Source organism: Pezoporus wallicus, unplaced genomic scaffold (genome assembly GCF_028554395.1).
Source record: "Pezoporus wallicus isolate ANWC-B61680 ecotype Strahan unplaced genomic scaffold, APGP_CSIRO_Pwel_v1 contig_10514, whole genome shotgun sequence".
NCBI classification, from domain to species: domain Eukaryota; kingdom Metazoa; phylum Chordata; class Aves; order Psittaciformes; family Psittacidae; genus Pezoporus; species Pezoporus wallicus.
In genome coordinates, this window is record NW_026637640.1 from 25,020 (window position 1) to 47,364 (window position 22,345).

General features: G+C 49.1%; 1 protein-coding gene across 2 annotated transcripts; it reads right to left on the minus strand.

Annotated features, from left to right (window-relative positions):
- Positions 1 to 2,034: 2,034 nt before the first annotated feature.
- On the minus strand, positions 2,035 to 18,143 carry PIAS4 (protein inhibitor of activated STAT 4). Of its 2 annotated transcripts, XM_057406738.1 has the most exons (10): positions 17,684 to 18,143; positions 12,815 to 12,899; positions 11,035 to 11,076; positions 10,569 to 10,659; positions 10,077 to 10,205; positions 9,890 to 9,995; positions 6,754 to 6,827; positions 6,431 to 6,591; positions 3,044 to 3,174; positions 2,036 to 2,718 (listed from the first exon to the last, which is right to left on the minus strand). In XM_057406738.1, exons 1-10 carry the CDS (start codon positions 18,114 to 18,116, stop codon positions 2,513 to 2,515), a joined length of 1,458 nt encoding a protein of 485 aa, XP_057262721.1. In that variant the 5' UTR covers positions 18,117 to 18,143; the 3' UTR covers positions 2,036 to 2,512. The 2 variants fall into 2 exon arrangements, with proteins under 2 accessions (XP_057262722.1, XP_057262721.1); XM_057406739.1 differs by lacking the exon at positions 11,035 to 11,076 and having other exon boundaries at positions 2,035 to 2,718.
- Positions 18,144 to 22,345: the final 4,202 nt, after the last annotated feature.

The window sequence follows — 22,345 nt, forward strand, 5'->3', positions numbered from 1 at the left end:
CGTCCATAAACCCCCCACGGAGCTGGGGTTGGGGTGAGCGGAAAGCCCATTGAGCCAAAGGCGACACCGCGTTAAATGTAAATCTTTCTTTTTATTTAACAAACACTATAATTTGAACTTCGAAGAATGTGTACTGAGGGAAAGAAAAATAATTTTCTTTTTGTATTTTTTCTTTTTTTTTCTTTTTTTTTCTTTTTTTTTTCTCTTCTCTTTACAAAAAAAAAAAAAAAACAACAAACCAAAAAAAAAAAGGAAAGAAACGGGATATAAGCAAACAAACATATGTACAGGAAGAGCTGGCCAACTCAAACAGAAAAAGCAGTAACACAACCATGATGTTTCCAAACAGTGGCTTGGCCTGGAAAATGTAAGAAGCAATTAAATTAGAACACAAATATTAGGAACAAAAAGTGGACTCTAAAGCTACCGTGTAGCCAGGGACCGAGCCACCGAACTTCAGACAGCGAACCCCAAAACGCTCTGAGCCCTCCCCACGCTTGCTTTAACCCCCGGCCCACCCCGCTGAACCCTGACAACGTATTGCTCCAGACACAAACAGAAGAACAAGAGAGAAGGAAAAGGAAAGTCCACGTCGAACAAGCGAGAGCGTCGCTGGGGGGGGGCTCGTGGTGCGGCTGCCCCCAGCCACGACACGCCCGCAGGATGCTGAGGGGACATCAGGGGGGTTCAACCCCCCCCCCCCCAACCCCCTTTTGCCTTCAAGTTTTTGTTTGAGGAGACGAAAAGGAGCTGGGCAGGAAGGGCTGGGAGCAAGGATGAGCCCCGGGAGAGAGCGGGAGAGGAAGCTCCCAAACCCCCAAACCCAGTGGAAGCTTCCTGCTCGGCAGCATTTAGAGAATCAATCCTGTACTTTGGGGCATCACCACAAGGAATCCACATCGCGCTGGGGGGACCTCGGTGGCTTTTCTGGTGAGGTGACGTTGGCCGTGCTTTGCTTTTGCCCAAGCGCAGGGTTGGGTTTGGTGCTGCTTTGGCCCAGGGGGAGGCAGGAGGCTTGGGACCGTGCCGGCAGCCGGGAACAGCAGCTCCCCATGGCACCTCTCACCCAGAGGTCTCCATGCAGCACAAGGAGATGATGTGCTGGGCACGGGCACATGGCCGCTGCATGCCACCCATCCTGCGGGGCAGGGGCACAGAACAACCTGCTGCCACAGTTTGTTTCTCCCTCTGCAGCCCAGAAAAGCCAGCGAGGTCCAAAGCAAAAGAGAGTTCAGAGGCGTCAAGTTAATTACAAAAATTCCCTAAGATAAGTCAGAAAGGTTCCCCGTCTGCAAACTCAAAATAACGACGTTTTGCCACCAAGAGCATAGCAGTAGCTTTGGGTCTGGGACCAAAGTCTTGAACAGAGAAGTGGAAAGTCCAGAGGCTGTTAACACGCCGTCGCAGGGCTCCACGCATCGTCCCTCGGCTCTGTCCTCAACACCCTGCGCCAAGAGTGCCGCCAGCAGCGCCGGTGCCGGGCCGTGCACTGGGTCGTGACTGAAAGAAACCTGAATTGGAGTTTACCGAGGTAGTTGGCTAGAAACTGAGATTCCCCCACCTGGCACCTTTGTCGAAGGCCCTCGCCCCCCTGCCCTGCTCCTCCTCACGTGCCAGGCGTCCGGCTGTCCTGCAGGTCACTGCCACCACCTCCAGAAACGAAGCCGCCTCAACGAAAAGGGAATGTGCAGCCCTTTTTAAGTCTTCAAAAACACCAAGTTATTGCACTTCAAAAATACAACAGATTTGTGGTTCGAGCCCCTCCCCACCCCTCCCCATGGCTTCTGCTCAACTAAAGCGATGCACTACGCACAATTTCTACGTTTACCTTCGGATTAGCTTAAAAGGATTCAAACCATGTCTCTTTACATGAGGTGCAGAGCTGCTGGAGCTCCTATCTAGAACAGTGCGATTCCAATTGTACGTCTCTCCCCTTTCACCCCATGCCCCCCATCCCCAACCCCTAAAAATCCCTTCTAAGCCTCCTGGGTTATACAAACCTCCCTCGCCCACCCGCCCTGGCTCCCCCCTCCCTCCCCACCCCGGACTCACACGTCCAGCAAACCCCTTTAGATTAATTAAGGAATGGTTATTTAACAAGACATTAAAATGCACACAGCTTTGGAGATGCACGGAGTTGGGTGTCCTGGCGACGTGCAGGTGGAGCTGTGCATTCCGACTGCCTGGCTGAAGACACTTTCCTTCCTTGCTTCAGACTCCAGTTCAGGATCAGGCTTTGAGTGGGGTCATTTGTTTTCCAACCAAGCAGCAGCTCAATGGTTTGTTTTTTGTTTTCTTTTTTAATTTTGTTTGTTTTTTTTTCTTTTTTGTTGTAGTTTGCTTTTTGTTTTCTTTTTCTCTCGTTTTAATGATTAATTTGGAATAGGAAGGTCAAAGGAGATGAGAGAGGAAGGGAGATGAGATGGAAAAGGACGCTATCCCCCTCCTCCAGTTCAATAAGCACCAGAGTATTCAAGTCTGTCCGTTCTGAGATTCAGAGCTGCTTCCGCAGTCAGCAGGCAGAAACTAAACCTTTCTCATAAGAGCAGCGTCGTTTTGGTTGGGGTCCCTCATCATCGTCATCCTCTTCCTCGTCTTCCTCCTCCTCTTCCTCCGAGGAGGAGCTGTCCAGTGTTAAATCTACAACGTCTGCAGCGGCCTTACCGTTCTCACCGTTAGTGTTGGGAGTGGGCAACAGCCCGTTCACATCAGAGGAACCTGAAGAGGGGGAAGAGAGGGCACATTGAGACACCTCACATCAGCTGAGGGTCTGCTCCCACACTCTCCATCTCCCACAGCCATGCAGTGACTCGGTCACCTGGGAACTACGACCATCACCCACTCCAACTGCCTGACCAAGAGCTAAATCGTGTTATTAAAGGCATTGTCTTGAATGCTTCAAACATGGAGAGGCTGAGGATCGACCTCCTTTCGAGGAAGCCTGTTAAAGGTTTGACCCCCCTCTCAGCCAGTTGGGGAACTCCACTTCTGCAGTGCAGGTTTTCTACAGTAATTTCAAGTCTTTACCCCTAGAGATGCTCACCTAGAACTAATATGGGACACTGAGGGCTGCAGCTCCGCTCCTTCTCAGCTCTGATGGGACACCAGGAGCCATCCACCAGGTACTCGATTTCATCTGCATCTTCACATTCTGTCAGGATCTTTGAGAGGAGCCTGGGCAAGAGAACAGATGCCATCTAGTAAGCTTGAGGCAATCAGAATGCATTTAGTGATGGGTCTTAAACTGGATCTTCACCTTCAGCAGCCCTACGTTGAACAGAAGGCTGCCCAGCAGATGGACCTTGAGTCAAGGGCTTGATTTATTCCCATAAACCACCCCAGTCCTTTCTGACAATGACCCTGACCCAGGAACTAAGTTTCATTACACGCCATTAGAGGATAGTTTTGCCGCTTCACTCAGTTTTCCAGAAGATTCCAGGCTTCTTGATGCCCCATCTAGAGCTGGGGGAGGGCTGGTGCCTCCTTCACACCCAGGCATTAGCAAAGACAAAATACCCTACATTAGGAACTAAGCACTCCAGTACTTCCCTCCTTTTGTTTCCTAAAGCCTCCACAGCAGCCACCAAAACAATATATGCAGCCTCCCCCATGTCCCCCCCCCGAAAACACCTCAGTGACAACAACCCTGACCAGAATGAGTGAGCCTCCACTCACTGTGCCTCCAAAACCAGGTCCTTGCTTCATTCTGCCATGTCCCACCCCTTGCCTGGGATGTTTCTTTGGAGCTGCTATTGGAACCACTGCTCTGCGAGGCCTTATGCACTCCTGGGCTTGAGCATTTCCCTCTGGTATGAAGGGGAACAAGTAGCAAAAATCTTACAAGCTCCAGAGAACTATTTGCAGCACAGTGGTGGGAGAAGTTGCTGCTTTCTCCCAGCTCAAGTAGGAAACGTGTTTCCACAGATGGTCCTGTCATCACCCAGCTGAGCAACCACCAGGGCTGCAATTCCAAACAAGCTGGCAAGGCCCAGAGGAGCTTAGACTCGACCAACCACTCACCTCCTCTGGAGCCTGTGCCCCTTTTTTGACTACCAACCCTCCAGCTGAGGCTGCCAGGTTCCCTCCAGCTTACTTTCAAGGGAGGTGCTTCATCCAGCAGAACTACACTGAAGTCCAGCCTTGAGCACAAAGAAATCCACTGAGCCTTCACCAGTGACAACCTCCTCCTCAGCCAGCAGGGACACGTGCATGGCTGACCTGTAGAGGTTCCACAATCCAGCCCCTCTCACCTTCCCCTTCAGTCTCAGCAGCCTTGTTAGAGACTTCAAAGGAACTGGATTTTCCTGTCAAGTGTTGGCCAGAGGACAAAGCAAACAGGTTATCTATCTATGCCTAAGCTGCTTCACACAGTCTAAAAAGCCACAAGTCCTGGATCAAATCAGTACCTACAAACACAGCAATGCTCAGAATACTAGCCTGGCCCTGGGAATATGCCACCCAGGTGGAGACTCATCTGCTCCTGTGTGCCAAGGGAGCTGGGTGCACCTGAACAATTCCTCTCAACTCTTCCTGCTTTGGAGGGAACCGGGATCAGAGGCCAATCATCCAAGCCAGGAGGGTGGAGATCATTTTCCAGAAGACAAGTACCATGTATCTTGCCCCACCAGTCCTCGGGGCTGCTCGCTGCTTGGCTGCACCACTGTGGATGTCAGTGGTCCCAGCCTGGGAACCAGGCTCGCTGGGTTCTGAGGCAAAGCAGCTTCTTCTGGGGGGTGGGTGGAGATTTCTGTTGGCATTAATTCACTCCTGGTTCCTTCCTTTACTCTTGGACAAAAGCCAGGCAATTTATTGTGCTCTTCTCTAGAGAACCCATATTTCTGGAGCTGACAAGCACCCTTGCCAGCTTTCTGGCTTGCCTCAGGTGGCCCCTGTTGCCAGCCCAGCTCGCTCTGCAGTCTGTATCTAGGACTCCATCCGCCAGGTCTGCACCAAGGAGAGGGAAATCTCCTGGTTTTCAGAGTAATCCTCTTGGCACACAGCTGCATTTTCAAGCTTTTTCAGTACCAAACCTCACTCAGACACAGGAGCATCATGTCCAAAGTGTTCCTGCAGTGCTGAACTGTAGCATTCCAGCTCTGCAAGCTTACGGTGAGCCCTCTGCCCTTCTCTCTGGTAAAGAGACAGAGCCAACTAACTCTAGTCCAGAGATATGGGAGGCAGCATTCCCATACAGACAGCAAATCAGATTACCAGTTGAGTGCCAAGTCCAAAGCAACCTTTCCCCAGTTTCCCCAGTCCAGAGAACTCTTGGCAGTGCTTAGGACATACATCTCCCACCTCACCCTTCCCAAATGCCGTCTGGAAAAGATTTGCTTCAGTTCCTACCTGTGCTTTTACAGCACTACTCCAACTATGTTCAAAATGAGACAGTAGAAAGAGAAGATCCCTCATGCAGAGAGAGGGACTGCCTCACTGGAACACTGAGAATGGGGATGCTGGGGGGGGCTCTGTGCTGCTGCCCAACGCAGGGAGGCAGCGGGTCCAAAAGCATGGCTGGGGCAAAATTTCATTCTCTGCCCTTCACTTGGGGAGTCCTGAACCAAAAGCCTGTTCCCTCCCAGTGCACCCCACTTGCCTGACAAGATCACCAGTGTGTTGGATGGTGACTCCAGCAGGGAGCTCCTGGCCCCCACCCCGAACACCCCAAGGTCCTGCTGCACAGGCTCAGCCACTGGGTGGCTCCAGAGGGAGGCCCAGGGAGCCAGGGTGGATCCACAAAACCTCCACCCTGGACAATATAACCAAAGTATTTCAATTCTGTCCCTCCAGTGTATCTGAGCCTCCTGCTTTTTTTGCCCTACAGGTATACAAACCACAGAATTAGTTCCCATTGAGGCATCCTTCCCATCCCTGGCACTAAAATAGCCACAGTGTCCATGGAAATTGTACTGGAACAGATTGCACAAAAACCTTCCCAAATCCTGCATTTGTACCTCCATCTCCAGGGCAGGACGTTCTGTTTAACAGCTGCCAGAGAAGATCCCCCAATCAAATACACAGCATGCCAAGAATTGCTGGTGAGCTGATGAGCACCTCACACCAACAAGAGAACAGGAAAATGTTTCCTATCAAAAATCCTCTTACTGGGTGCTTTTAAAGCTATTTATTCCATGCATCTCAGTACCTGTCAACCAAGATGGCTGGTTGTGAGGGTTCATCAGCCTGATGAAGAGTGAGGCAGGGAATACGTAATTCCCAACATAATGTAATCCAAAAATTACAAGCAGCAGACAGTCAAGCCTTGCTCTAACACACTGAGACAATTAAGGCAGAGTATTATAAGCCAGCACAAAAAGCTTCCAACTCTGTTTTGAGGTGAGCTTCAATCAGCTGCACAGACCAAAAGACACGGTGCTGCACCCAGTGGAGTAAAGAAAGAGGTTGAGGCTAGAGAAGCGAGTGTACTCACCCATCAATTATTAGCTGGTCATAGGGTGCTGGTTTGTCACACACAGGGCACATCCACGTGGGTTTTTTCTCATTCATCTGTAGGTAGAAGACTGCATCAAAGCACTGCAGATGTGCACAGGTCTCTGCCCGGCACGGCACAGAGAGCCGCATCTTCACCAGCTGTTGAAGCAAAGAGCAGGAGATCAGCAATGAAACCCACCCAAGCCACCACCAGACAGTTCTCAGTATCAAGCACAAAGGGTTCAGTAGTTTGCAAAGCTGGTCTGGCAACAGAGAAGGGTTTCTTGACAAAACCAGACTAAACATATTGCAAAGACTCACCGGGCAGATAAGCGAGACACGAACACCTGTAGTGGCAATTTCGCTGTCTGGGTCCAAGCGTAGCTTCTCTTTTACTGCAGGAAGAGTAGAGGGCACAGAATTTAACAGATGCAAACTTAAACCCTTGGAAACAACACGTAGCACAGGTTGAGCAGCTCACCAAGAGCCCTTGGCTGTGCAGGAGGCATTTTACCCATGGATGACAACCTCAGAGAAAAGAGACACGGGGGACAGAAAGCTGCTGTGATGGCCCAGGCTTGTGCAACCTGCAGAGCTCAGCACAGACACTGCTTGACTAGCTGAAAACCTCGAGCAGGATGAGGCAGGTCATGCACAGGTCATGGAGCACTTCTGGGTGAGCCAGGAAGCTCAGGTTTTCCTGCAAACCCTCCTATCCCAATGACACAGCTCTCCACGTTCTGCCTCCCATCCAGGCAGAGCAAATGAAGGAGACTGAGTGGACTTCAGAGCTGGGATGAGGCTGCTTACTATAGGCTTGCTACAGTTAATGCCCTCTTAGCAACGTTTCTACCTCCTACTTACAAACTCCAGGCTCTGTAAGCAGGGCACACCTCCACTAGAGCAGCTCACTCCAAGCCCCTGAGGCCAACCTGGCCTTGAGCACTGCCAGGGATGGGGCAGCCACAGCTTCTCTGGGCACCCTGTGCAGGGGCCTCACAGTGAAGAATTTCTTCCTAATATCTAATCTTCATCTTCCCTCTGTAAGTTTTTAAGTCTTGACAGGAAACCACATCCCATCATTTCGCCATCAAACAAACAAGCCTTCTCTTAGCACTACCAGGCTGCAACTCTTCAACTTACACACTGGCCAGCTCATTTATTCCAGCAGACTGTTTCACAGGAACCACAAACAGACCCAAAGGTACCAGAGCAGAGAGCTCAAAGAGCAAGGCAGCCATGCAAAACCAGTCACAAGCACTGAGCCAGCCTATGTTTGGAAAGAATCAGATGTTAGGAAAGGAGGTAGAGAGAATCCTGCCCCCGCTGCTGCATCCTGAAAGGAAAACCCAAAGGAGCTGCAGGCAAATCAAGAAGAGCAGCAGACGTGCAGGTCCCGCATCACGGTGAGGAATGAACACAGAAAATTAGCTTTAAACTGCTGCACAACTCCTGAAGAGCAGCTGCTGCTGCCACTGCTTCTGAGAGGGCCTCTGACACTTCCATCACTATTTTTCTTTGGAGCAAGTCAACCATTTCTTTTGACCTTTTCAGATCATAACAAGATGTCTCTAGACAATGAGGCTACACGCAGCTCTGCTACACGCAGCTCTAATTAGAGAGTGGCTTCTCAGATGTGAGAGTCCCATGAGACTACAAGATTTGGTGGGGTTTTCTTCACATTAGGAGACTTTTCATCCAAGCTTTATTTTTTGTCAAGTTCTCTGTGAGAGCATTCTCTGTGCCTCAATTACTATGATACATGGGAAGGAGAAATGGGATTTTCTAGGACTTCCTGAGCAGAATCAAGCTGGCTTAAGACTGCTTTGGGATCCACAGCCATGGAATTAACATCTCTGCTGTCAGACAATTTTTCCTATATACTGAAGTTGGCAGAAGCATATGCAGAAGATGAGTCAGCCCCAAGATACAACCAAAGTCAGAGGGCAGCTTCAGTGAGTACTGAGGGCTATTACAAGGAACATGAGACAGAATTGTTTGCAGAACAGACCTGAGCTATAAAAGCGAAGTTTACAGCTACTTGTTCTTGCCAGTTTCAGATGTCCAAACAACTGCCAAGCAGTAACAGGCCAAAGGAACTGAAACAAGATGTTTCTATCTGGTCAGCAAATGCAACTTGTCTCTGCCCGCCAGTCCAGCCAAAGCTGTTACTTACCTAATGCGGCAGGACCAGGGGCACCCACTTGTTACTGAGTGTAAAGCTGCTTTCAAGCCTGTCTGCCACACTCTGAGAGGCCATCCTGCAAGTGCTCACTTGAAAGGGAACAGCACATACTACTGACCCTGGTTTCAAGAAGTGCCAGAAGAAAATGAGAGGATCCTCTGCAGTTTAGGACAACTCAAAAGCCAGCCTCTGCTCAGTGCCTTGGGCTTTGGAGGATGGTAGGTATTTAACACATGGAAATGTTCATTTCTTATGTCTTAAGTGCTCACTGTCAGAGTGCTTGAACAAGATCAAAACTGCTGCAGACACTGGTGTGGCACATGGGTACAGAAGCATTCAGCAATCTACTGCAAAAATGCTGCACTGCATATGAAGATCAAAAGCCTGGCTGAAGCTGCAACATGTGCCACAACGGGCGTTAGGTGTCTGAAGACTAGACATGCCCCAAATCATCTCCTGCCCAATGAACTAATGTTTATCTTCAAGATAATGTTTCTTATTCTCAGTAAGAGTTGTCCATGATCTGAAGAGGATGTTTCAAAGACCATCACGATCCAGAACTAAATAGTAAAAACACTCTCACTGGTACCATGAAGTAAATGGAACGCCTCCAGACAGATTCTACCTTAGGAAGATAATTTCCCCTCATTTTCAGTCATGTTTTGCATTTGCCTCATACCACAGTGATTTACCTGGATGGTTTAGGATAAGCATCTCTCGGGATCATCTCTTCTCTGAAGCTCTCAAGGCATATGAAAGTGCTGGTGGTGAAATTCCACTGCCAGCCCCAAGGATTCACAGGGGCTTGGGGCAGCAGATTTTCACCAGGATCCCTTGCTCCAGAAACCTCCTTTGGAAATAGTGTGGGTCAAGGCTGAGGTGCTGTGGTAGCATTTGTCAGCTCATAATTGCTCAGGTGAAGGCGTGAAGCCGCTCGTGTCACGACGACACCGGCTCTCAGCAGCACTCACCACGATACGACCTGAGGACAAATTCTAAATCCAGCTCCAGTGATTCAGAGCTTCTGCAGAGCCATGAGCTGCAGGAGCACTGTGCTCACACACAGATCTGGGGTGATTTCATGTGACTGACATAGAGCTTAGCAAGCTGCTCGACTCGAAAGTGTTTTAGACAACTGGAGGAAAGAAACTGTAGAAAACTTGGCAGCTGTTCCCAAGCAGGTTTCCAGCAGGTTTCCTGGCTGTCAGGAGTGCTGCAGTGTGACAGGCAGCCAGCTGAGCCCCCATGCCACCTCAGAGCAGTCATACTCACCAAGGGCTTTGCAGAGCTCTGGGTGTTTGATCCCGATGGTTTTCAACCTCTGCAGCAGCTCTGCTGAGGTCATCTGTCGCACCAAGTACAGCCCCACAGAATAGCTCTAATGAGACAGGGAGAGAAAGAGTGAGTGAGGCTGCTGCCCTGCCCTTGGACGTTCTGCGCCGCCTCCTTCCACACGTACCTTCCCGTAATTCCCCCAGGTAACCGTGATGCGGTTGGTGGCTGCAGACAAGTACATGAGATGGGTGAGGTTGATAGGACGACAGGGCCTTTTAGGTTCCACTCCAGGCTTGTTTGATGGATAGTAGCCCTAAGGCAGAAAGATCAAATATATACATAGACACACACACATTTCTTTTTTAACGCAAGATGCTTCTACATGGATCCATCTATTCACCAGCATCACTAAATTCTACTCACCAACACTGTTCAAGGAAGGGGGTAGAAGGGAACTGAACAATCAGACCAAGCACAAAGTAAAAAGGACTGAGTCTTTTTGCAAAAAGAGTTTATTAACACCACATCTAATTCACGAGAAAATCAGCTTTAAACTAAGCAGTGCACTTTTATACTCTGGCTTCTTGTCTGCATTCATCAGTAAAGCAATGTCCTTCTAAATGGCACAAGTCCTTCCACAGTTGCAGTGTCACAGCTCCCCGCTGAGCTGACTTACCGGCACTGAGCAGTAGCTGTGGTTCACTTTCACGGCGATGTTTGGGGGGTACTGATCCTCCTGAGGAGAACTAGTGTCTGTGTAACAGATTCTGGAAAGAAACAACACGTCTCTCAATATCCCCACACTGTTTGCATGTTCAAAACCCTCTGCACATCACCACACCAACCCATGCTCCCTCATCTGGCCAAAGCAAAGCCAATTCCAGTCGGCTCTCCCAGATCGGATGCAGGCTTCGTACCTGGGTAGCAAAGCCTTGGACACTGCTGGTTTCCACCACAGCACTGACTCAAGCAGAGGTTAGGAAGGAGTTTAAGAAGCTTGTGTCAGGCATGTGAACAAGCAGCTTATTTTAAGTTATCTTTGTAACTGCTAAAGCCACACTGAAAGTTCCTGTCTTTAGGCAGTACACTCTCTCCCCCATGGTCGGCATCTCATATTAAATCAGCCCCATGCTCAGACATACCTTAGCACAACCTGAACTGATTTCACACCAGGTTGCAGCTCCCTAGTAAATTAGAGAAGAAACGGAAAGTTCAGATTCATGATGTAAAGAGCCAAAACCCCCCAAAATTAAATAACCCACAAAAAAACCAGAACAACCAAACTCAGCTGTCACTTGTGCTAGACTCCAGAGTTTTAGGCTGTTGTGAGTTTTATAGACCTTTAAAGAATTACTTTACAGAATTTCATTCAAATAGTTCAATTCCCCCACAAATATCAGTGTTTCTGTAATGATTTTTTTTTTTTCCCCCTAATGCACAATCCTGCAGCCTATTTCTGGGTTTTCAAACCTGGAATGGTGTCTGGTGAAAGCCATCAATTTGCCTGGCATCCTTTTGGTGATTTGGAAGCATTTACACAGCTAGGATTTAAGGTCAGGACTACCTGAGTGTTCTTAAGACTCTCTTTGTTCAATTATTCAGCTAAAGCTGCTCACGCAAACAAAGGAACCAGTGGCACAAGCAGAACAACCTCAATATCACTGAGTTCAGTGGTGCTGATCATAACAGGATTTCAGCTGGTACCAGGAAAGCAGAAGACCCCAGAACAAGGGTATTTTATCAGGTCTTTGTACACAGGTGAAAGCATACACTCATTTCTGCCAGGACACAAAGCATAAGATCCCCAAATGAGCCTTGAGTTGCCTCTGACAGCATTTCACATTCCAGCTCAGAGTTTTAATATGAATGTTTGGACATCGGGGGGTGGAAGGGATGGAACCTCCATTCAGCTGACAGACAGGAGATGACTGGGCACTTTTAGAGCTGGGGGTCACACATGTGGAAACCACCCACAAGCCAGGGAATTTGATGCTGAGTGGTCATCTGAGACAAGCAAAGACTCACTGAAAGCCCTTCTCTGAAATATTCGTGGCACTGGCCCTAAGTTTTCTCACAAATCTGAATACATGGAGAAAAGAGCACCAAGAATCAGCTATGACAAAAGGGTGTAGTCTTTTATCACCCTTAAAGACTTCTGTGGTTTATCATTTCCCTTCTGTCAAGTCTTCAAGCAGCTTCCCCTGCACTGCCTCTGTTGACCTACTGGATTGCAACAGTAATCAAGCACTGAATAGCCAAGAAACATCATATTTCACCCACTCCATGATAACAGTGTGATATTACTGTGAAGAAAAACACCTAAAGGTTTTCTGCTTAGTTTTGAGGACCTCTTCTGTGTCATTGTCCTCTCCCCACAGCAAGGGCCAGGGGACGGGTCAGGGAAAGAGGAAGCCTCACTGCCTGCACTGACATCTCTGGGGTGCTTCATTGTTTGGATCAAAAGTTGTATCGTGACAGAGGTCAGGGTAAATCCTAACCGGTGCAAGATGTTTTCTTACACAGTTACTATAGCAGCCTTTACAAAAAGGAAGCTTTCTTTCAGGGGCAGTGTTACATGGGTAGCTTTTGAACATTTGAGGCAAAGAAAAATGTGCAAATACCCACAACACAAGCTCAGCAGACAACCTGGGTCACCAACCATTTCATAGCACTTTTCCTGCCCAAATGTACTATTCAAAGGCAAGATTAGAGGAGCATTAGAAGTGAAACGTCAGGACCTAGATGGCTGAAATTGGACCTCCCACCTCCCCCAAAGCTATTTGCTTTACATGAGAAGTGGCCTGTCTGCTCATGTCCTCAAACAAACTGTTTCCTTGCACAGAACAAAAGCTTCCACAGAGGGAACACTGTGGAAACACACAGCAATGTTTTCCTGTACTGTTAATACCCAACGAGAAGTACCTGGAATTTCTGATCAGCTCCACTTGTCTCGGTGTTAATGCAAAAATACATGGACTTTCCTGAAGCTTCTCATTATTCTGTGGAACTGGAGAAGAAAAAAAGAGACTGTACATCAAACTGATAACATCCAGCTCTTCCCACACTGTGAAGCACGCTGATGTTCTGAGCTATGTTTATTCCCAAGTCTTGTTTTCTCCCATACAGCTGAAGGCTGATCATTGCGCGTTTTGGTAACTCTATTACTGATTACAGTTTTGCTCATTCATTCCTTGCCTGTTTTGCCAGTTTGCACACTAATACACAGTGGATCTGGAGCTGCTTTTTCTTTATTTTTCCTCCCCCCAAATAATCCATGAGCACAAACCATGAGTGGCATCACTAGAGCTCAAAGCAGCAAAAGAAGAGACCTATGCACGACATGAGAACATGAACTTACCAGACGGATTTTGGGAAAGAAAGGAAACAGCAACAAAAATAACAACAAGATCAGCTTAGTATTACAAAAAATCATCAAAAAAAAACAGCTGTAAGAGAAAAAAACATGACTTAAACACACAACTTTCAGGGTGTGCTTGCAGCAGGGTGTTAAGCAGTGGCTTTTGGACAAGCTCCTCTGACAGCCCAGTGTTAACTGTAGCCTTTCATCCCTTGACAATTTTAAGATCACATCAATTTAATGTGGTTACAATGAAGCTTGAGATGTGCAAAACTCGTAACAACTTCCACTTAGTACCTTATATTCAATTTAGACACATTTAGTTAAATTCTCTGAGCATGTTTCCAGCTGAAGTCAGGCCCTGAGCAGGTGAAAGTCACAGGATAAACACAACCAATGGGAAGTGATAAAACAGCTTTTTTTTTTTACCTTTTTAACAAGAATTGGGCGTTTTTCTTTGCATCACCTCAACTGTGAGTTTATTCAAGGCCAATACACCAAAATTTGCCAAGGATGGAAATGCACTTTACTGTGTATGAGTAAGATGAGATGAAGGAAGGATAAAACCTCAGCAGCTCTAAGATCTCAGAGGACACGGTGACAAAATCATTCACTGACCACATACACCTCCCCTTGGTAATTCAGCTTTAAACTGACAAAAGGGCTTTCAGAACAAAAACTAAGGTATTGTTATGGACTTTTAATTTAATTCCAGTTTCCATCAAAATGTCTTCTTGACCAAAACAACAGCGAGGAGTAAAGCATTTCACACGGACTCTCATTTTAATGTTGTTGCTTAAATAACTGCCCATGGACACGCTCTTCTCTGTTCAGCCACACAAAGACAAAGCAAACCTGATTAGAAAAATCTGTGAAGCTGTTCGTGTTTTATTTTGCATCTCTATCAGCTCACTCTTCCTTTATGAAAACAGAAACAGCGTCTGCCTTCTGAGCACAGCACCAACGGGAACCTGAGGGGGATGCTGATGGAAGTCAAAGCCCATGAAGTATCCAATCCATTCACTGTCACCTCTCCAGCAAAGTTTTCCAGTATCAAAACCAGCCCACTCCTGAATTGCAAATCAGGCAATTTGGTCGCTATTGTGATGCATCAAACAGAATCCCAGACTGGTTTGGGTTAGAAAGGACCTTAAAGCTCATTCAGTTCCAACCCCCTGCCACGGACAGGGACATCTTCCACTGGACTGCTAGTGTTGTCAGCAGCTACTTGGTGACAGGGCAAGAGGGAATGGCTTGAACCTGCCAGAGGGGAGACTGAGATGAGTTTTTAGGCAGAAGCTCTTCCCTGTGAAGGTGCTGAGGCGCTGGCACAGGGTGCCCAGAGAAGCTGTGGCTGCCCATCCCTGGCAGTGTTCAAGGCCAGGTTGGACACAGGGGCTTGGAGCAAGCTGCTCCAGTGGAAGGGGTCCCTGCCCGTGGCAGGGGGTTGGAGCTGGATGAACTTTAAGCTCCCTTCCAACCCAAACCAGGCTGGGATTCTGTAAGTTAACTGTACAGCATCTCTTATATTTGTAAGCTGGTGAAGGACTCATTTAACACATGGTCATCAGCACGAGCATGTGCTTTTGCTGGGATTTGCTGGAGTTCCCTCATGGCAGCGGTGTTTGCCCCTGCAGCAGGGGAAGGCAGTTGCCTTTGCCACAAAATCAGTGGCCCTGTTTATAGCAGCTGAAGTCCAGCTTCAGAGGAGGGGTGGGGAGCTGAAGCAGCAGTTTTAGGACTTAGACATGAGAGAAGAGCAACACCACCGCAGGTATTATCAGAGGGAGAAACCCAAACAAGGCTGTGTACAGAGACAGCAGCAGGACCCTGCAGACTACATGGCCTTGTGCTCCTGCAGCTGTACCCCAAGGTCTTCTCTGGCATGCCTCCAGGAGAAGACCAGAAGCCTCAGTATCTACAGTGAGCATGGGCTGTCGCAGCTCATGTGCAGAACAAAAACCCCTTTCAGAAGCCCTCACAGCACACTGTGAGTGTCAAAAACTGTTCACACTGCTTCAGCCCAAAAAGGTGCCAGAGCACACGTACACTTATCAGCGAGGTGCTCAGACACCAGGGAGCTCACACAAACACTCCCCTTGTCAGCTACTTAACATACAGTGCAGGAGGGATGTGAGGATTCATTCCCTCTAAGAAGGTATCTGATCAATCTTCATTTTAAGCCTTATCCACCCCAGAGAATTTCAGCAATTTCAGTAAATTAGAACAAATTCTTTCATGTCAGAGCCCTCAGACATGACCAGAAAGAAGCAGCAGAAGCTGCTTCATGTAGATAACTCAGATGCTAAACTCAACGCTTCCACTGACTGAAACTGTGTCTGCAGTTACCAAATATGAGGTATTAGCTGGCTTGCAAGGAACCTAATTTATCTGCTTTTAGCTGAAGCCACTGTTGTCTACAAGTCTAATAGTAATTTGATAGTTCTTCAGGGAACCTGCTCTGCCTACAGGCCAAATCGGGCATCGCCCACCTCACCTTTCATCTCAAGGCAATCATCCTGGAGAGGCAAGAGAGCTTTGTCGTTATGAAAGATGCTTCTAATTGAAGTCTGGAACATATAAATTAAGCTTCCCCTACTCCCACCATGGTTATCTGCTTAAAATAGCTCTTTTTGTGGCCTAGGGTACTACAACAGCAGCTGGGCGTCTCCAAGTGGATCTGGAATCTTAAATCTCTTTCAGATAGTTCCACGTTACGAGTTTCTGAGGTTGACAAGGAGCCTATGCTTGGTCCAGACACAGAACAGGAAACCTGGGCAATGAAGCATAAACTGCTGCAGCTTCCATACGGAAAAATGCTTCATTTTCCTCAGAGCAGTTTGTTATATCACCCTTCCACACTAAGCAGAGCCCCACACAAGCATAACTCCTCAGGTAGAAGTTATTCCAGCAGCTAGCTGTTACAGGTAGCTTCTTCATTCCGTTGGCTCTGGCAGAAGGGATTGCAGGTCACCAGGCAGGGAAAATTAAACAAGTGTCTGGAAGATGCTGTTAGGCTCTGAACATTGACTGGGACAAAGACTAAAGCTCTGCTCATGCCCAGCTCCTCACCAGCAATCCCCCACCATTACACAGAAACCACTCTCATCAGGAGGGAAAAATCAGTCAAATGTGCTGCAGGGAACAAGCTGACCCGAGGGAGGTGTCAGCTACTCGATATAATGAGACCCTGCTTCTGATCCGATGCAGAAGATTTAATGTCAATGTTTAACAAAATCTGTTAATCACAGTAAGTACAGCCAGGCCCTCCTCCTGCCTCTGGATGGTTCTACCTCTTGAGAATTTGTTTTCCTTTCAAACACTACATTTGTCTTTCTGACTAACAAATGCCACCCCATGTTTAAGGCTGAACTAACTCCTTCTCCAAAGAGCATTTAAACTATTTTAGCAATCACCCCTCAACTGTTTTATCAGTCATAGCATTAACAGATTTGAAGCTACCAAACGAAGATGAAAACTATGTATATTCTGATGAACAGAGATGAAAACTACCCAAGTCTGATGACTTGGTCCTCCTTTTGTACATGCACAATCATACCTTCATCTATCTTTTTTTCCCCTCCAATCCACATGCACATCAAACCTTTTTTTTTTTAGCAAAGACAGAGCAGCTTCCCAAGTGCCAGCTTCATTTAGAAGTGAAGCCTGCTATCACCACATGGGCTTTGTGAGATGCTGAGGTGCGACCCACAGTGATGCTTCTCCTCCATATACACTGTCTTTGCTACAAGAACATTCTGTGAAACTCTGGTGACAATCCTGTTTGTTTCTCAGAACTAAACTGATGAAAAATCAGCCTCCTGGCCCCAGGGTGGGTAAAAAACCACTTCTTCCAGTTTTCCTAGCTCAAAATACATAGCATCAGACACAAATAGCTACAGCAAGCACAAAATGAGTCAGAAATACCCTTTTCTGTGTGTGCCACCCTCTTTCATCCACAGGAGGCTTTAGGTCAGGTATTTTAAGCACTGGAAAACAGCATGAGTGTAGCATGTGCCAGCAGACTGGCTTAGCACAGGTGTGATACCAACATGGAATGATTTTCATCAATCCACTGCTCTGTTACAGAGACGGAATACAGATTCTGATTCACAGGGAAAGACCGCACCATGCAACACAGCAGCATTTGCAACGAAGGATGGGAAAGCTACAGCCAAACAAGACAGGACTGCAAATTACATCTCAAAGCAACCACAGACCTGTTCTAAGGCAAGGAGGGGGAAAACCAGACAGAAATATTCTCCTCTAAGGGGGGAACACAGGGAAAGGAGGGCACCCACCACCCTGGTAATCAGCCTCTCTCTTGCCACAGATCCTTGAGAACACTGTCTCCTTTCTGACACTTAATCCAGAATCACTTTTCTCTCCCCGACCGAGCCCAGCGTGAATGCAGCAGCGTGTTGAAAACTCACCTAATTCTGTTGGCTTCAGCAGCTCATCCAGGGTCGTGTAGAAGGGAAGTTTCACCAGGCGAACTTCAGGCTTTGCAACTTTGGGTGGCAACCTCCCCAGTCCATTAAGGTATTTCCCATAGAGAGCAGGATAGTCAATGTTAGTGGTGGGGATAGTAGTCCGGGGAATGGTGCTCCCGCGGTCGTAGTTGGTGTGTATGGAGAGTGCCTCAGCAGAGCGGTGCTGCTGGGGCTGGGGCTGAGCAGCTTCAGAGCTCCTCTTGTTATAGCGAGTCTCATAGAGCTCCTTAATTTTCTTGAAAACCTCAGGGCTGCAGTCAAATTGCACCAGTTGCAGTGCTCTGGTGACTAGTTCGTGTTTAAGTCCGCTTTTACTCCTGCCAACGAAACCCAGCAACATCTGAAGATCTGAGACTCGGAAACTCATCACCATGTTCTAGGGGAGAAAAAAAGTAAAAACACCCTTACAGTTATAAGCATGCAGAGTGTCAGTTCTTATTACATACTACAACTAGAAGCCAAAACACTACGAAACTCCCTTACAAGGCACTACGCCTTCTGTTTATACCAGTTCTTATTCACCTGAGTATCATCCTGTTTCTCAGGTACTTCTTTGAGTAACGTGAATATAGAGGAGACCATCAACTGAAATACCAGCAAGAAACAGAGAGGTGCCACAACAGTCAACCAATTACTCAAAAATCATTTGTGATAAATGCTACAGATAAATCCTCAAGGTGGGTCAACTGGAAGCAAGAGTGAGCACAAAGGAAAACACCTCAAAGACCAGTCCCCACACACTGAAACAGCGCCTTAACTCCTTGGGCATGGAAGCTCCAAGCACCCAGACTTCCCAGGCACCTTCAGGGGAGAGCTACATTAAAAACTGCATCTAAACTGGTATTAGTGGAAGGCAAAGGAAGGAAATGAATGGGAAGTGGATGGCAAGTGACATTTAAGTGAGCTGGAGCTGCCAGTCCTTTTGGCCTGTGTTTCAGTGCACCCGTACATTACCTGCATGGGCAAAACCCCCTTCCGAATCATTCCTACAGGATCTTTGAAAAAAACCCACGTATTTGAGAGCATGGAAAGCTATTAGAAGACTATTAAAGAGAGCAGCATGTTCCCATGAGAACAATGCCTCCAAACCCTATTTGGGTGCTTTGCCAAGCACTCCCCCATGGCCACAGCCAGCTGCCTCCACTGTTGCACTGAGATGAATCGATTGCAGTGCTTTGATAAGCAATAAAAAAACAACCTCCATCTCCAAAACTTTACTCTGTTGCTCCTGTGGAAACTCAGGTGCAGGGTCACAGGTGACTCTATCAGGTAATTTTCCATCAGGGTAAGAAGTAGGAATTATTTGTGCTAGAGCCCGCTCATGCTGATGTTTCAGTTCTCTCGTATGCCAAAGCAGCTTTACGAATGCACAAGACAAGCTTATTAAGTACATGCTTTTGAAAACACAAGCTGCCCTAAAAATATATTTCATAGGTATCCATGTGGATTCACTCAGTATCCTCCCTGGCCTGTGGGAAGGATGGGAATTCAAGAAGAAAACCCAGCTGTCTTGCAGTAAAAAACCAAAGCAGAAGCAGAGATCCAGCCTATGCTCTTGTATGGGGATTAAAGTTTAAAAAGAATGTATAAAAAACAGATTTCTGTGGAAGTTAATAGGAGCCTTGTAATTTTCTGGACTAAAACAGAAACAAAGGGTTTTGATTGGTTTTGGGGGGTTTAAATTTTAACTTAAGAAAGCTACTATTGATTCCAGCAACACTGAACAGCCGCTTCGTTCACATGTGTGGGAATTAGACTACAGGGAAAATGCCATTTTATTTTCTCCTTTCTCATGAAATCTGTCATTTAATCTGGAAGCCCAAAAGATGCTACAAAAACGTCACTGCCTGTAGTTAAAATCTTTGGCAGTCATGATGTGTCCCAAAATACCTTTGATGAGAGGGTTGTTTTTCCCCTCTCAGACAACTTTAAAGAGGAAAGAAAGGATTTTTAAATGATGGAGAGTCAGGATTCAGGAGATCTGGATCATCCTGCTGCTTCGCCACATCCCACCTGAGTGATCTTGGGAGAAACCTACTTTCTGTGCCTCAGCTTTCTTCAACTACAAAATGGAGAGCGTGGTGTCCTCTCTGAGGCACTTGGAGGCTAAACCGTGCATTTGCAAAGGTAAATACACCAAGGCAGCACCAGAAGCACAGCAGACAGGTATTCCCACACTTATGCTCCTATTCCACTGGGCACTCGGGACTGTGGGTGCATAAAGTGGAGTTTCAAGCTGATGGTTTTCTGCAGCTTCCATTTTGAAGGATGACCAGATTTAAGCAGTAGCCAAAGGGACTTCAAATAAAAACTGTTACTAAGGCTTGGACCTGTACAAGAGCACGAGTAAGAGACATCCCACTAACTACTGAGATCCTTAATGCTAAAGCCTATTCCTTCCCCCAGGAATCCTTGCACGTGAGTGGCACGGAGCCCATTAAACACGCGCTATGGGAACAACCATAATACCCTGGAAGTACATGCCCTTCTCTGCAGCATTGGGCACAGTTCGCCACACTGAGAGTGGCCCAAGAACAGGGAGAAGGCAATGTCCCCTAAAACAAGCCTCTCCAAATCCTATTCCCACAGGCATCTGACCACATCCTCACCGATGGGCTGACCCTGCAGATGTGAAACACTTTCTACCTGCTGCTATTGCTCTGTAAGCACCCTCAGCACCAGATTCCCTGCCAGGCTGTGGGGTGAAGCCCACTCCAGTGCCACCAACCAGGTCTCTGTGGCACCAATAGGACACGGACAAGTCCTGGCTCCAGGAGAGGGACCCCGAGGGAAAACGAGAAACACATGGCAGAGCGCGGTACCCCACAAGGCCTGGGGGGGTGCACAGGACACGAGGAAGCCCAACACAACTTCAGGCCCGTCTGCTGTGAAGCCGCTTCCCTTCACCCCACGGCCAAAGGGGCCTCAGGGGCCGTCCCCACCACGCAGCGCTCTACCTCGGCCTAGGGCCCTGCTCGCCCCACACCGCCATCCCCCCCCGAGGCCGCCGCAACAGCTCCCGAGCGCTCCACCCGCGGGGCCCGGCTGGACAGCTCCGCACCCCGCCCCCGAGCCGGCCGCAGGGAGCCCGGGGCAGGCCGCGGAGCACAGGGCACGCCTGGCCTGGGGGAGAAAGCGAGGTGCGCGGGGAGCGGGGGCCGGAGCCCGCCGGTCGGCTGGGGGAAGCCACCTGCGCTAATTAATCACTGGGAATTCCCCGCGGGGAACACCGAGGCCCGGCCCAGGAGAGAGCCCAGCGGCGGGCGGCTCTGCAGCCGGACCGGACCGGGCCTGGAGTCCGGGGGGGAGCCGCTGCCGGACCCCACGGCTGGGGCGGGGCAGCCCCTGAGGTAAATGCGGAGGGGGGGGGGCGGTCCCAGGGCGCCGCCCCCTCGGCTCTCACTGCCGGCTCCAGGGACGAGGCCGGAGCGGTGCCTCCCGCCCGCGGTGCCCCCACCGGGCCCCGCCCGGCCCTGCCCTGCCCGGCCCGGCTCGGCCCGGCGCCCCCGGGGCCCGGCTCTCTCCTCACTCACTCACTTTCGCCAGGCTCCTGAAGGGGAGACCTCAGAGCAGCTCCAGTGCCTGAAGGGGCTGCAGGAAAGCTGGAGAGGGGCTTTGGCCAGGGGCCTGTAGGGACAGAACAAGGGGAATGGCTTGAACCTGCCAGAGGGGAGACTGAGATGAGCTCTTGGGCAGAAGCTCTTCCCTGTGAGGGTGCTGAGGCGCTGGCACAGGGTGCCCAGAGAAGCTGTGGCTGCTCCATCCCTGGCAGTGTTCAAGGCCAGGTTGAACACAGGGGCTTGGAGCAAGCTGCTCCAGTGGAAGGTGCCATGCTGTCCCTTTAGTCACGTTCCCCTGTGGCATCTTGTGTCGACACCCACCCTGCTTGGTGGTGATTGCAGCCCTGAGATCCTGCAGCCCTCCCATCCAGGTCAGTGTTTGTTACCCCCATGGAAAGCTCTCTCCAATAACCATCACTTATTAAAAACATCTTTTATGTAGAAATTTTTTCTCCTATGTTTTGTATTTCCCTCCTGGGCTCCAATTGCTCCATTTCTATGCGTACACAGCATCCTCTTCAGGAGGGAATCCTGGAAGCCGGGGTGACACATTGCACCAGGAGAGCTTTTCCAGCACTTTCTCTTCCTTATCAACCCCACAGCTAATTAAGCACAAAGGCAATTAACCAGCCTCCTAGACAGACCGGTCAGGCTCTCCAGCGTTCCCTTCCAGTCCACCACAGATCAGTACCGGTCCTAAAGCTTCAAGCGATGGCTATGGAAACCCCATCAGCCTGTAACTCATCCTGTCACCCCAGCGGGAGCTCCGCCGCCGTCCTGCCCGTCCCTGCCTGCCACAGACACGTGCGGGAGCCCGGCAGGAGCTGGCAGCGGGATCCCCAAGGGTCCCATCCGGACCCGGTGCGGGACCGTGCTCCTCCTTGCCCGCAGGGGGCGCTGGAGCTTCGCCGCTACAGGCCCTCGGCAAACCGGGTATGGGAGCAGGGCGCCGGGACGGGACTGACACCGGGCTCTGCTGCACCGCCGCTCTGCAGGACCCGGAGCCCCGCGCTCGCCCGCCGGTCCGGCGGCTGCTTTCCCC